Source organism: Tribolium madens, unplaced genomic scaffold (genome assembly GCF_015345945.1).
Source record: "Tribolium madens isolate multiple individuals breed KSU strain unplaced genomic scaffold, Tmad_KSU_1.1 Scaffold_97;HRSCAF=244;Tcas5.2_LG3a, whole genome shotgun sequence".
NCBI lineage: Eukaryota > Metazoa > Arthropoda > Insecta > Coleoptera > Tenebrionidae > Tribolium > Tribolium madens.
In genome coordinates, this window is record NW_025401069.1 from 6,481,123 (window position 1) to 6,497,684 (window position 16,562).

General features: G+C 33.1%; 1 protein-coding gene across 4 annotated transcripts in view; it reads right to left on the minus strand.

Annotated features, from left to right (window-relative positions):
• LOC123014277 (ataxin-1) overlaps positions 1-16,562 on the minus strand; it is a 39,002-nt gene that overhangs the window by 10,199 nt on the left and 12,241 nt on the right. Inside the window, exons 1-2 of one of the 4 annotated variants that reach the window (XM_044413307.1) lie at positions 15,415-15,595; positions 825-969 (exon numbers count right to left, since the gene is read on the minus strand). In XM_044413307.1, coding sequence (XP_044269242.1) covers positions 825-946 — 122 coding nt within the window. In that variant the 5' untranslated portion in view covers positions 947-969; positions 15,415-15,595. Of the gene's footprint in view, positions 1-824; positions 973-15,414; positions 15,596-16,562 lie in introns of those variants that run through there. The other 3 variants (XM_044413305.1, XM_044413308.1, XM_044413306.1) reach the window with 3 other exon arrangements.

Below are 16,562 nucleotides of genomic sequence, written 5' to 3' on the forward strand. Positions count from 1 at the left end.
AAAAATTAAATGTCACTATGTTTTGAACGACAACATTTTTCATAAGTATTTTGCTATGAGTATATCCCTGACTTGCCCTAACAATACCAGTGCTTGAAATCAGTAAAAAAATAATACGGAGGTTAGAAAATCAGTTGATATCTTGCTAGCTAATTTTCATGTATAATAATTCAAAATGTAGATCCCAAAAAAATGTGAATTTGTTGCTGCAGTTCTGTTGTCAGCTACGTCGACGATAATTCATTCTCTGATTAAAATTCAAACACAGAAAAGTGCCTAAATGCGTAAAGTCAAGTAAATTCAAATTCAGCAGCTTCTTCCAATGAAATGCCTTGCGCATCTACAAGAGGTCCTTACAAAGTCACGACCAGTTTCACCGACAATTTTAAATAAACTTTGTAGTTATACAAGTGTTATTGACATTAGGGAAAAGACTATGTATGAGTAGAGTTTGTTGATGTTTAAAAAAAACTATGTTTACACTTCGCGGTCGTTAATTTTTTATGTCAACAACATACGTGTGGATACTATCAAAACAATCGGCAATGCCACAATCAAGAAGCATCCCGTTTACTAGCGTGGTGAGTTGATGTCGCCACTGAAAGACTTTATTATTCGACTGGAATATTGAAAACCACTCGTTTAACGATTTTACTCGGTTATGCAATGGTCAAATGACAACCTTGGATCATTTGCTCCGTGGCAAATATTCCGACTTTAACAAATATGTGCTAACCACACAAGGAATTGTAAAGTACCCATTCACATACAAGTCACGGCCATAAGTCCTGAAGTTCGTATTTAAGTGGGTTTCAGGTTATTACCTAGTTGGGGGTACTGGCTTGGGAGCAGGCCTAAGAAATTCCGGAGGCTGCTTGGGCGGCCCACGCCAAGGCTCTGGGTAGGTCATATAGGGCAATCGTCCCTCCAAACCTGCGGAAATCATCGGCACCGAGTTTCCTCGCCGCCCTTCTGAAACAAAAGGTTTTATGTTAGGGATTGAATCAGAGAAGAAAGAATCATAAGATCTAACTAAATTATTCTATTAGAAAAACCTACAAACGAGACTAAACAAATTTAAAGTATCAATATGTCAAATGGAAAAAAACTAAATTGTCCACATGCCAATTAGAGTTGATTATGCAAATATATAATCTACTTTGCAATTAAACTTTTCAACAAACAAATATTTAACTGGGGGTTTTTGACGTAAACTAGTATTTTGAAAAGTTATTACCGACGAAGTTATGCAAGAAAGTTCCAGAGTACACAGAATTCCTTTTTCGTTACTACCGTGTAATTTAAACTTGAAGTATCGTTACGCTCAATTAACCACAGCACAATTGTCTCCCTCAATAAAGGGGAGACTCTTGCAATAAAAACTTAACTTTGCTTTAGCACTGTAATATTATTTAACCGTTCTGTATCACTAATTTTAAGCACAATAGCAACTCCTTATCATTTTTAAGATAACCACATCCTGTAGTAAAGATTATTTATTTACGATATAAATGATAAGACCTTACTAGACCCTAATCAATAAATGGAAATATTTTTAGTAATTCATTCTTTTTATCAGTAGTACAATACAGTCACACAAGTGTTAGTCACTGATTTCCAGTGGCAGATTAAGGATAATTTAGTTGTCAAGGGTCACCATCATTTCAAGGCAATAAAAAAAATTCTTGCAAAGTATACTATAGAAATATAGAATTAATAGCTTTAAGTCAAAGTTTATTGCACATTCACGCTACAAGAAACTCGTTTTATAGATGGCTTTAATCATGTTAATCTACAAAAGACAAAAATTAACTAAAAGCCTCACACAAACCCGACGCATGAATAACGAAAAACAAGCAAAAAAGAGAATCACTGCTTGCAAATTATTCAAGTGTTTAAATGTTGTTTGCGTAGGAACAACATTAAATCAATAATTCCCATCGTACTAATTTTATTAAAATTTAAACAGTTTATTTCTCGGTGTTTGTACAATTTATTTGTGGCAACATGTAATACACACCTCAACAAAGGAATCATTAAAAAGGAAATTTACGAGAACGACCACCTGTTACCATTTTGTCCTGACTCTTATGTAAATTTTTTATTAGCTTATAATAATTTTATAGTTCGTAGTTGGGTATTTACTTTGAATTTCGCATTAAAAATACAATAACTGTAATAGAAGCGAAAGGTAATAGTAACAAAATGCTTCATAAATTTTTATTAAATATTGTTTATGCAACGCAGTGTGCAAAGAAAAAATTACAACACCGCATCGCTGCACAAAAGCGAATAAAAAGATCTGAAATACCACCTACTGTCAGCAATAATCTACAAATTATAATCATGAATCAAGCTTCTAGTACTCGAAATGTTTTACCTTTTCATAAAATGAAAATTCAAATCCTAAAAAGAAAAGATCTAGACGTCACTATAAGAGAAAAAATTGAATCCATTTGCAGTCGTTCTAACAGCATATTTGTTACTAAATCACATGAAGTCCTATTAAATTTCTACGTCAGAAACAAGATTTTAAAAAATCTCATCATTTCTAAAACGGCGAACTAGTATACGTAATTTCACACTTTCTAACTGTATGAAAACAAAAGTAAAAAGCATCTCAGCTGTTTGAAAGAGAATATAAAATCTAATAAATTGTATTTATATATATTTGTCAATAGAACAACAGATTTTTTAATAAACAACATTCGAGAACAGCAAGAAACGTGAGAAACAGTCCTAGAATAGCTTTTTTTTTTAAAAAAAATATGAACTTTTCTTCAAAAACTACCATTAATAATAAATACAATAAATTCATCCACCAGTAATTTAATTAAAATTTCATTAAAAAAAAGTTCTATCATTCCACGCTTATTGACTTTTGGAAAGAAATATTAGTCTGAAAATGCTAAATTCGGAGAGCAGGGCGGATCGTTAACCAGTTCAAAACATTCATAATATTTGGAATTTGTGATTTGGTTTCTGTGGTCAACAGTAACTTATTGTTCTTTAAAGACTTCTTGATCAATTTTTTTTAACCAACTTCGTTTCGTTTTCGTGTAGGCTGTACCTTTATTAAATATTCTATTGAAAATTTCGTTTGTCTCTGCATTGTCCTAAACTTCAACTTAAAAGTTTAAAAGTCGAATTTTCGTATACGCAACAACTTAATAAACCAATTTAGAGTACGCATTTCAATTTTTAACAACGATATCTTATTCTGCGATTCTCTATTTCTTGTGTAAATTTTAGAAACAAGTCTTTATTATTAATATAATTTTACACTTCTGGCACCGAGTAGTGGCAACATGAGATAAGTAGTAACTAACGTAAAACCCAACGTTGAGGAAGATCTTAACCCAGTAACCCAAAACCAGCAGCGAACATACGATCGATTTCCACTCAAACTCGAGTCGTTTTCATGAATCAAGTGCAACCCACGCCTACGCTGCAGGACAACGCTTTTCCCTCCCGAGAGGATTTACTTCTCCCGTTTTAACCCGTGTTATTTATTACGATGAACTTTGGCGCTTGAAGTACAAAAGGTTGCTACGCTACTCACTCTACGTCGTTAGCTTCAAGAACAAAACAGTAGTGAGACTCGTTCATTATAAATTTAATTAGTGTTGAATAGACAACAAAAGTCAGGTTGCGTCAACTATTTTTATTTTCATGATATTACCTATTGTTAAACAACTGTTCTGTAATAACTGATTAAAATTACGTGGTGACGGCGGCAAGGTCGGCAAGTCATCTTTAACAACAGTGGACGGACGAGTGCAAGGCGAAGGTTGGTCTGGACTTAACCTTCCTCAACCAAACCAACCGTGCAAGCTGATTCTTGCTGTTACAAGCAAGATTTTCGGATAAATTTGAATAAAAAACGACAACAGTAAAGACTAAAAAAAAGAAAGAAAAACTACAGATTTGAGTTCCTGGTACTGCTTGCACAAATATTTTTCTCGATGCAAATTACCAATTGACATTTCCAAAGTATGATCGCTGTAATAGAATACGTTGAAATGAAACTTGCATCAACGTCACTCATTTAGTTGAGTGAAACCTATTACCAGCTAATAATAGTTTCCTATTAAATTTTTACTGTTAGTGCTGTCATTCATGTAAATAGCAACACTACTTACTTAAATAATGGCTTTAAAGTACTTTCCAGAAGAAAAAAACCAAATCATCAGCTGCAAAATAGGTAATGATGGATAATAAATCATTTAATAAAACCAATGCAACTGTCTGCTTTCAGTAATATTGATAATGATCGCGAGTCCATTTGCAAAGTATCTTGTCTTCAGTATTCTTGTATTTGCAATACAAATAAATTACAACTGTTTCAATTAAAATGTCACTTGTAATTACACAGGAAAAATCATAAACAGCATTATTGTGAAATGAAGCATGACAATGAATGACAAGTTTTCAACATTCACTCTCATTTATACAAAATCAACTGCTTTATGAGATGTGCTGATTTAGAAATATTGGTTTAGAGTAAATTTTCTAAAAAATAATGTGGTCAATTAAATTTCTAATCAAACTTATTGAGTTATTATTAAGTTGGCAGCACTGAATAGAAAAGGGATTGTAAATTATTACGTGTTCTTTGTCGTCAAGGAGACCAATTTAAATTCTTAATGTGGCAACATTGATCATCAAATATAAACGTTACGATTTTATAGTGATTTGTCATTTAATCAATGTTGCCAACTTAATTTAATGTCACAGCCCAACTTAACTCATGGTATCGTAAAACCGTTTAGTTTGAATGATTTTTGGACAGAATTAGTATATTATTTCTAATACGAGGAGTCAAGAATTCTTACTTAATTACTAACAACTATCTAGTTATTATCCCCATATTCTCTATAATCTACCATACTAAAATTCATTAATATGTAGGTATTTTTAAATGGAAAACGGAAATATTTTAAAGAATATTTCCATATGTGTAAATCAAATACGTTTTATTACTGTGATAACCACTAATTGCGAGCTTTTAATAGCCTGTAATGTTAAACAACATCGTAGTAATTTTCACCTACATAATTTAGCATTTTCCAATAGATGATTATAAAAACTCTACTCATTTCCAACGTTTAATATGTTGTAGATATTTAAAACAATACAATTACTAATAATTTCAAGTACCGCCTCTTCTAAATGCCCATTTCAATGATAAAATTGTACAGTGACAAACCAACAGTTGTCCACGTGTCTCCTAAGGTCAATTATTTATTGACTCCTTCTACTGTAACCCAACAGTTAATTACTTTAAGTTATATTTCCATTTGTATCAGTAATAAACTTGAGTCATACAGCCCGTCAAAAAGAGTAGATTTAAAGTCTTGACACTGACCTGAGATTGTCGTTTCGATTAATTCCTCCTGAAAGTGATTATTACACAATCAAACACTTATCACGTCTGATAGAATAAGAAGATTACGGCTATGCTCTAATAAATAATGTACTGTTACTGTTACTTAATTTCACAACCATTGAAGCATCTATTTATATTGAGAGAGTAAACTCTTAAATGGATCGTAAAACTGAAAACGAAATTTAAAATCACAGATGACTGTCATTATTCTACTTTCCTGAATTCGGTGTATCCGCGTGTTCCAAATACAACATATCGGTTTCGTAAACAAAGCACTTTTTGAGGGTGGAAAAGGTGTACCGCAAATTGTATACACGGATAAATCCAGTTTACTAACTTGGTGAAGTTTTTTCTGTTATTTAAAATTCAAAATTGATGGATTTATTAAAACAGTTCTACGTTCAACCTTCAACTTTTATAAAACTGATAGTTCCTGTGTTAGAAAAATAAGTGTTTTCAATTACATTTATGAACAAAGCGGCCTGTGATTTTCAAACTAAGTTGGCATCATTGGAAACAGATATGAGTCATGCTTATGTTTCATATTTCCTATCTTCACTTTGTTCAGTGTTGCAAACTTAAAATTTTAGAATCATTATAGGTACTTTTATTAAAAAAATATGTTATATACCGATTTTGAACAATGTTCTCTAACAGTCAGAACAACATACTACGTAAGCTGGTCTTACCCTCAGTTTTTAAAAATAATTAAAAACTAGTAAAAATAATTAATAAAATATGTGTTAGGTATCCACTGTTATTGTGGTTTTTACTCTTCTGAATATTCAGAAAAAGATTCCAACTTCCAACAATGCAATTACAAGTCCTTAATAATATCCTATATTTGAAAGTTGAGTCGTTTAAAAATGTACGAACAAAGGATAAAATCTTCTGCATATTAAAAAATATCCATCCAAAGTCTGATAGCGTTAAGAGTCGCTTTTTAAAGTTTCTATACAGCCATAAAAACTACTTAGAAGATAAAAATTATGACCAAAAGCGAGGAAATGGCAGCTGGTGACGTCGTTTCGAAATATTCCATTAGATAATCAAAGCGCAAGAACAATTTCAGTTTAGTTTTAGTATGCACAATGAATTCCTCTACATATCGCCTGAAATTATGCAACTTTTATTTGAAAAACTACAAAACGTGCATTTAAATTCCCACCTGTTTTCCTCGTGCGAGCTTTATCCAAAAGCTGAATTAAAAGCCCTTATTCTGCACCTGCCCTAGAAATTGATGAATGATTCGTTTTGTATATTCGGCGGCGGTATCCCGACCTGAATTCAACCTTGTAGTAAAAATCAATGCAGCCTTGGCGTGTTGTAGTTGCCATAGCAACGGCGCCCATTCATCCCGGTCGCGCCGCCCCCGAGCTGTGATTGCAAAATGCGAAGTCGTCGCAACCGAATACGCCGCCCCCGACGTACTACTGCCACGATCCAGACTCTTTCCTTTGTCTACAAAGTGGGTACATGTTTACTTGCCGCAACACCGCGCCGCCACAGTCTACGTTTTCCATGGTGGCGGCGGCGGCGGCGGCGGCGTATCTGACGACCACCCATTCATAATTTACGGCCACAGACAGGAATATTTGCAAAACTAGCAATTTACGAGACTGATTCAATAGACCGAGTTCAGTGTGGTTGTTAAACGGGTAATTTTGTCCCCGTCTAGTGTTTTCTTAATTATAATTAACATTAAGAATTAAGCGAGGTTACGATGTCTTACAACTGACATTGACTGTTGCTTTGTTTACAATAAAGACGAATACAAAATCAAGAAAAAAATAAGTAAAATTTGTTATACAGAGCGCCGAGAAATGTGGTAGCAACTTTTACACAAAGTGTCACAAGATGGCACTTTCGAAGAGCCAAATTTGTTCAATCTTGCAACATTCAATTTTTGAGTTGTTTCAAAAGTCATTGTTTGACATTTCGTTGTCTAAAAAATTTATTTAACTGTAGAGCAAAGAATAAACAAAGTTAAATGGTTTTACATGGCCAGAGACGCTATAGAACAGAAAATAGGACTATTTTAATTGTCCAGGACAAATTTAGGCACTATTATAACCGCGCACCACCCAATCGTGCAGCAATTTTAAAAATTGTAACCAAATTCTAAACCATTGGAAATCCTGATATTCAAACCCTAAAAGAATATGTTAAGAACAACCCCGATTTATGCACTAAAATTTGTCGAGATGTTGCTCGAAGGGTTCAGTTGAGCATAATGGGAGTCAATTGGAACATTTTCAATAAAATTAATTTTTTTAAAATAAATTTTTCTCGTTTGACAATTCTTGACATTTATTTATCTCAATTTAGATAGCGGCGTTGCCATGCATAAAAAAGATCTCTGTAAAAAAGTGTCATCTTGCGTGACGAATCGAAAAACTTGCTACCACATTTCTGGGCGCTCTGTAGCAAATCTTGGATTCACATCTAGGAAGTAGTTGTTGCACTTGTTTTAAAATGATTGTACACATTTTCCACAATGATATAATTGTGCTCTTGACCCTGTGTAAAATTAAACTTAATTGAAACACTCTTTGGCACCACCTAAATAAAAGAAACCACTACAAAAATTGTCAGATTTGATTGATTCGGCACTATTATAAAAAAATCGATAAAAAGTTACTTTTTCATAATTATAATAATAATTTTCGAGTCCTGCTAAAAAAATTTTAATAGCAGTTTACCTTAAAAAAAAAAATTTGAATTTTTTTTTCTTTCACAACTGCAGTTGTCAATTCAAAATTAAAAAGAAAAATAATGCTATGAAACCACCTTATCTGTGTAGTTTCGAAAGATTACCTTCCAGGAACTCTCAACAATTTAAATCTTATTGTGCCAACCTTGACTGTCAAACTTTTCAACAACTCAGTACTGCCAACAGAAATTTTTTCATGATGTCGTTTGAAATTAGGATACGAATAACAAACAGAATCCAATCCCATTAATCTCCCCACACAAATTTAAATATTTATTTGAGTGTTTTTAATTAAAAACTAAATATAGAAGTATTAAAGCTGTAAAATGATGACAGTTTACGAGTGCTTCCAGTTATCAAAGGATTATTGATTGTGCCGAGCACAGGAATATATTTATAGAAACAATGTTTTTCCTAACATGCGCTAAAAGCAAAATCAAACAGTTTGACAAAATGATAAGAAACCATCAGCTCGATCTCATTTATATCAAAACCCATACCTTTATTGACAATTCATGTATGGCAGATGTAAACTGTATATCAATTTTAAAGAAACATTGGTGAAATTTTTGAATAAAGAAACTCGTAAGTCTTCGGACTAATTTCTACGAGATAATGACACAAAATATTCTTATTTCAAAACATTTTGAAATACAAGACGAAACATTGGGTTACATGTGTAAATATTGTGATTAAACAAAAACAATCTCACATTTACAGTAAAACCACCACAACTGTAAATTGTAGGTTATTAAAATTATTACACCTTATTAACATCATGTATGGCTGTGCGATTTACTACTGAAATTCAATAATTCCATTGGTCATTTTAACGATACATGAATAAATGCATACACCATCTTTCACCGAAACTATACGATGTTATAATAAGGTACCTAAGGTGCTTAAAAAGGCCCACCGTTAATTTTTCGTCTAAGTTGTGAAGAAAATTAAAACCATCTAGCCTACGTTGGACCTCCAGCCATCTACCATCAATCATACAAGATACTCCTAGATATGTCTTTTAGTTGACTGTAAATGGTGAAATATGTTATAAACTGATGCGTCATCGTGTTGGATGTTAAAATTAAATACAGGGTGTTTCACATAATATTACGAGGCCTGCGCCTGTAAGATGCAATCAATAATACATATTCTGATGCGAACTCGATTACAAATTTTGAAAGATTGCATAATCTTCTCTAGTTTGTTCACCCTTTAAAAAATTACAACATTTTTAGTTAATTGGTGATTAAGATAGATAAACTAGAATCATATTCATGCAGTCTCTTGATAGAAGAAATGATAATTGTTTCTGAAAAACTGTAGTTTATGACTATTAATGAAACAGTGATTAGTTTGACAACTACTGTCATGGGTTTCCAAAGAATAAATAATTGTATTTAATGTGTATTTTTTGTATCTAGTGTTTTCTGACTTTTGTATATTTGGGTGCGTACATTAGGCGCAAGCCTCGTAAAGTTGTGTGAAACACCCTGTATTTATAGTTACATATTAATACATGTTTTGAAGTTTCTTTTTTTTTGTATTTCTTATGTTGTTTTTTGTTTGTTTATTAAAGATTTTTTCCTTAACTTACTGTTAATTCGATTAATGAAAAATCCTATCTCAAATTTTAAATATGGCCCTTATCTAATGTCGATGGTGGGCCTTACTTGGGGTTAGGAGGTTCCAAAAAAGGCCTTTTGTAATATTTTATATTTATGTTAAAAACATGTAGAAAAATTAACAAAACAGGCATTTTTGTGGTACACATTGTTAAACAAAAGTACAAATTACAATTTCGATAATAAATCCAAACCTTTGCATATTTCAAAAAATATATATAAAAAATCGTAAAAATTAAGTGGACCTTATTTGGCTAAGTTAATTTATTTTCCAATTTGGTTTTCGGCTGAAACATCCGATTTGTCGTAATCATGTTTATCAGTTTAATTAGGAAATTACTCAAAACCACTCATTGACTACCTCAATTCATATCTACTTCCCACCGCACCGGTTTATTCTCAATTTAGAACAAAACACTTTTCAAAAACTCTACGCAATGCTTGGTGTTAAAAGTCCGCAACATTTTAGCAACAATGTAAAGTGCTGATGGTTAAAACGATAAAAATCCAAAGGCATTTGTACCGTATAGCGTGACTTAACGTACTCGATCAAGCCGCTTATCTGACATGGTCGAACTTGAAATCACCATTAGCACACGCCCGATCGATACAGTAAAAGTTCATTCAGTCGCTATGAAATTCAAGTTGACCACCATAAACCCTGCCTGATCGCGATTTTTTCACTCATGATAAAACTCACGTGCCACATCGCGAATCATATGACTGCTGTTTTATAGAATAGCCACATCCTGAACGTCAATAGATAGCCTTGATGATATAGATATTATCTGCGGTACCACAAATAGAGTTTCTTATTGCTAAGCCAAATATAACTTTGAATGCAATGTTTGTTGCTCTTTCCTACTGCAATAATCAATGAATCATAGTTTTAATGTTCGAGCCATGTTCCCTTTTTGGATGAGACACATTCTCGGTTTATTTACTAACAATTTAACACTTGCAACAGTTTGTAATACTTGTAGTAGTAAATCAAATAATCAACTTCGTTATCACAAGTGGTGTTTACCGAAACAACTAGGCTAAATCTTGCTTTGGCATACCGACAAATGAATTAAGGTTAAATCATAAGATAAAATAAGTGGCAAGGTGACTTAGCAAAGCAAATTCAAGAATTATTTTTTGCCCTTTAACCATAAAAAATTTAATAAGCAAAACAACTGTTGACCCACTACAGACCAAAAGTCACATTGTTATAAATATAATTGGACTGCGTCTTGTAAACTCTCTTTCGTGAGTAATATACAACAAAACCCACTTGTACCATAAATACAGGGTGCGCCAGAACTCGCGCCCCAGAGAAAAATGCCATATAAGGTAAGATACCAGGAACATGAAAAAATGTTAAAAAAAAATTATCTATAAAAGTTTAGAAGTTATGAGGGTTTAAAATTTGCACTTTGATTCTATTTATTTCTGTTGGAAAAATAATTTTCCAAGTTTTTTTGCTAGTCTATTAGAAGAGGAAACAAAGAAGCTGTATCCTAAATTGTAACTCTGTTCAATGTTATTTGTGGTTTTTATTGGCAAAATTTTTGTACCTTCACTAAATAATTGTAAAAAAACATATACAAGATCATCAGTATCATTAAATAGATATAAAAATATGTTAAATGTCAAAAAATAAATGTCAAAATTTTTTGACAGATAGAATTTTTTAAACATTTTTTTCATGTTACTGGTATCTTACCTTATTTAAAAATTTTCTCTAGGGCGCGAGTTCTGGCGCACCCTGTAACTATTTTCGGTTGTTTTGTTCGATTTGGCTTTATGATTCTATTTAAAATTTTAATTTTTATGGAAAGCAAAAACACCAAAATTCAATTTCGCGTTTACGAAAAATTTGAAACAAAAATCCACAATAACAAAATGCAGACTTACGAACCCTAGTTTTTCTCTTTGTACAATTTTTCAACCACTAGTAATTCCATGTTATAAAGTAGTTAGACCTCTGTAAAATGTTTCAAGTTTAGTACTGCAATTCATTCCGGTGTATCGTGATGGAAATTTTGGACACCACTACCATTCGTAGATTAAAGATTGGCTATTGTAAAATTTAAATCAAGTGTGTTAAAACGTACAAAATTACCATTTCATTATGTCGCTACTAGTACGTGTATTTTTCACTGGATTATGTAACAAATGAATTATTCACGATATGAGTCATCCATTACTCTATTTGTGGCAAAAATGCATGATTTGTTAGTTTATTTGCAGTTACAAGTCAAATAAGCTGTAATGCAGAGTCATTTATTCTCATCCTGTGATGGACAATTAGCTCACCGTCAAAAACAATTTTAAAAATCGATATTCGTTGCGTTTTAGCGCGAATGTACGCAATTAATTACTATATTTTATGGTCGAGTGGCCGAGTATAATACTACTGCCATGTAAGAACCAATTGCTACAGTAGAATGGCGACAGAATGTGGAATTTGTAGGTTTTCAAACCGCCTGCAATCTGACATTCATTCGACCGAAACACATAAAAAATAGCTTTATAGAGCAGCGGCCATTGATCCTTCTATACGTGCCTTCATCTGCACCAAAATGCAAACAACTGCGTTATAGACTTGTTGAAATCATGCAGAAGGTAGCCAAGACATAACAAACAAGGTGCTAATCTCAAATAAACTATACTTCTCTAGTCAACAATCCCTCCAACTGGTAATTATTTTGACACACCAGCCCATGAATGAAACTTTTACACAGCTGGAGGCGAGAAATTTATCACATTTGTTTGATTCCAGTCTACACATTGATTATAGATTCAAGTCAGCGTTTCAACAAGCTCAGCAGTTTTCAGTAATGACTGTAAAGTAGACATGGCTATAATGCAATTCTAATGGTTGAATATGACACGAATAATAATTAACTGCAATTCTGACATCTCTGACATTCCCAGAATGCACGCGCGTTTCCACTAACCATTGTTCCATCTCAAGAAGCAAGGTCAAGACAACACGAATTGGTTCCAGGACCGGAAATTCGTAATATATATCATGCCTTCATTATACACAAATACTGATTTGAAAAGTTTAACAATTTGCACACCAAAAGAGGAAAAAACTGCTACAAATTGTGATTGAATTCCACAGTTACTTCCTGTTCAAAATGCACTAGGAAGCACACTACTCTTAATTTAAAAAATAATTCTGGGCATTGCCTCTCCATGACACAACTTGCTTTAGAAAATTACACCTATTTCATAAAATTCTAACAGATTAATACGAACTCGATTTACCAAATCATGTCACACGCACCTTTACTCGTATAAACTATGATAAAGTTAAGAAAGTGACAATAAGTAACACTTATTACAACACATGAATTGTAAAGAATAAAGTTGTTGTAGGTACCTACTTTTACAAATTCAAATTTTCTATCCATTTGATGTCAGAAATAACTTGAACAGTAAATGACCAACAGTCTCTTTTAATAATTGCCGTCTCGATAGAAATACTCCTTTCTCGCCTGGGCATTTGTTGAGTACAACTGATTTCCGTTGGAGCTTAAAATTTTTTTACACATCCAGTTTTTTAGCTTAAAGGGTTCAACCTCATAATATCAATTCTCCCTGGCGTATCTTGTTTTGTTGTATCCTTCCTTCCCAGCTTTTATTAATTGCGTTATTTTTCGTTAATAATTAAAAATCATTCAGTTTTTCCTTAGTAGCCCTCGTAACTAAGAAAAAATTCGTAATAAATGCTCCAATTTTACTAAATGCCTAGGCGGCTTATTAATACATTTCTTTAAGGAGGCAGTGCTTTTAATTTTCCATTTGAAAAGTTCTTCAATAATAATAGTTTATTTTTTAGTTGCAGATGCTAAACTTGAATCTGACTTTTAAATTATTTGCTTAACTCTGGTTTAAAAAAATATATATTTGAGTTTTTGTCATTCCACTTAGACCTTTTTCCAATGAGTTGCTGTCATGAAAAGTAGATATCATAATCACAGATTATACTGTTGTAGTTTCATCAGGAAACCTCCAAAAATAATTGTACCATAATAAATTGATAAATTCAGTCAGATTAGATAATGTTTGTTTGTATACTCGTACATGCTGTACAAAAAATAAAATCTAGCATTTTTGCATATTTAAACTCAACTTTTTGAGAAAACTAAGCGTACGTAACTAAAAACTAAAGCAAATGGAGAAAAATTAATATCATATTTACATTTCTCAACTCAAAATAGTTGTTACCTTGTTACTAAGAATCTCTCTACTTCAGACTAAATTTATCAGTGGCTCTTAACAATCAGATTGTACATCATAAAAAACACTATGTAAGTACTTACTAAATTACAAGTCATTCATTTAACCAAGTGATTAATCACAGAGTTCAAGCATTTTTGTAAAATTGTAAAAATCAATACGACTTTTTTGAGAGAATGATCTAAAATATTTCATTTCTATAAATTGACGAGTTACCTTTTTCTATTGTACAATGTCAAAATAAAATTAATTGCAAAATGCAAACTGTTTTTGATTTCATAACGCCAATCTTGATTAAAATATCCTGTTATCTTGTTCCTACAGTTTTAATTAATTAATTAGGTTTATGCTTCTTAAAAAGTACAATAATTATCACATACTATTAAAATGTCAGGGTTACAAATATGCAGTGCAAAATAGTTGAGCATTTAAATCATCTACAGATTTATTTCATGTTTAATAATTTCTTCCATTAGATTTTTATTTTGCTGCTGAAGATTTGATAAAGTTCGCCATATTTAATTTAATGTAAATTTCGAACAGTTTATTTCTCCTTGAATCACTTTTCGTCATGTATTTTGCTTTATAAAAAGTCAATGAAGCTGCTATTACCAGCGGATAATAAATCACTGATACAGGTATTTAATTCATTCAGTTGTTGATAACGTATCACCGTGACAGACGGTATGATCCCTGTCATTAGTCTTTGGTATTAATTGCGTTAGTGACCCTGACCGAAGTTAAACGATCATGAAATCAAGGCCGATAAAACGCAGAAATAATTCCATGTGAAATTAGTAGATGAGCGTAAATGCCTGGCAACACTGAAACGTTCGAAACAATGGCGTATAGTAACAGCGATAGTAAAGACTGAAATTTACTACAAGAGCATTCCTGCAGCTCAATCGTTACACGGACCCAGCTACTGTGCAACAACCCAATCACGCAGTCGCCACAAACGACATCGTGTTCTGTTACGTAAATCCCAGCGTTTCGCTGGTCGATTGTAGAGTTTAACTCGAAATAGAACCAAGGAAGGAATATGCAAATTGGTTTAATTTTTTAGCCATGTTTCGGCAGGAACAGCACTTTCAGCAGGAGGAAAAGCGGGCTATCGAAAGCCGGTTTTTCTCCTGATGGTATTTTTTTGTAATGATGTAAAGTCGAGTGGGAGCTAGCATGTTTATAAACAAGTTGTATACATTGTGTGTGCAGTGGGAGAGAAAGAGATCGGGCGACAAAGGACAAGAAGAACCAATAAGAGAGCGCTTGGCAACAAGGCTAGAACCGCACTTTTCGATACTTTTGGTCCGCGGTCCCACAAACCGGCTCAGCTAAGCCTACATTCCTAAGGTGCGTTCCTGCAGACATTCGTGGCCGATGACGCCACGGGGTTTTTTCCAGGACGCTTCCTGTCGACGAAGCAAACAGGTGGATCTAGTGCTAACCTTATGGCTTGCAGAGATGGCTCGAAAAAGCACGAAACGGTGCTCCATGTGCGACGAAATCCGACGTGACACTCAACTGCAGGACATCGCAGGACGCACTCACCACACCACCAGCTGATTGCGTAGCCAAATAGGAACGGACTGCCGTCACACCTTCGCGTTACCGAGAAACTGAAGTGAAACGAAACGCTGAAGCTGATTTCGAACTGGCGGCTGGCGGTGACGGTGGTGGTGGCAGAGAATGAAACCTGCAGCGTCCTCTTCTAGCTCGTGCGGACGCCAATCGCGCCCACTTTCTCCCACTTCTGATAATCGAAGCAAGCCGTCAATTCTTAGGGGGTGATTCTTTATGCTTGAAAATAGACGACAGTGTACTATACGACCAAACCTCACCCAATTGTCTTTATTAAATAATCGATCCCGAATTCTTCTTCGCCCATACAAAGCCCGAAAGCCGCATTCGCATTTTATTTAGTTTTCTTCAAAAGATTTCACTCGAAGCTTTGGCTTATACACCAACTCTAGCTTTTCATTAAAACAATAAAAAGCTTCGCTTTTCTGCAACAACATATTTTTTATAAAAGCTAACAATGTGGTACTGATACAATTTATTAGAACTAATTTATTATTGTGTAACAACATATTAGAACTAAAAAATACGACACAAATACAAACAATAGATACATTAATTACAAATAATTAAAATGTTATGAGATCTGGGAATATTTCCACTGCTTATCTCAGAAACAATTGTTAAAAACAAACTATACATAATATAATTTATCAACAAAAAAACTTCTTTAGCAATCAATCATGATGATTCTTATAATCATAGTAGTTAATTAAACAAATCATAACATATTTAATGTAATTAGTAGTATTACAAGTATTAATCTACCCGCTCATTTTTCTCCTGCAACACAAACAGAATTTACTTCTGCTTAATATTCCTAACATGAAAACCACAATACAGCTGTTTCTGTCTTGTACAATTGTAAAATTAAACCCCCTAAGACAGCAAAATTACACATGTTAACTGAAAATAAAACGGTTAATCGATCTTTTACTTTTTGCGAAAGCATGGATGCAATTGTTGTTTAATAATGATTAAGCAAGTTAAATAAATATTGCGACAAACTAAAAAAAAA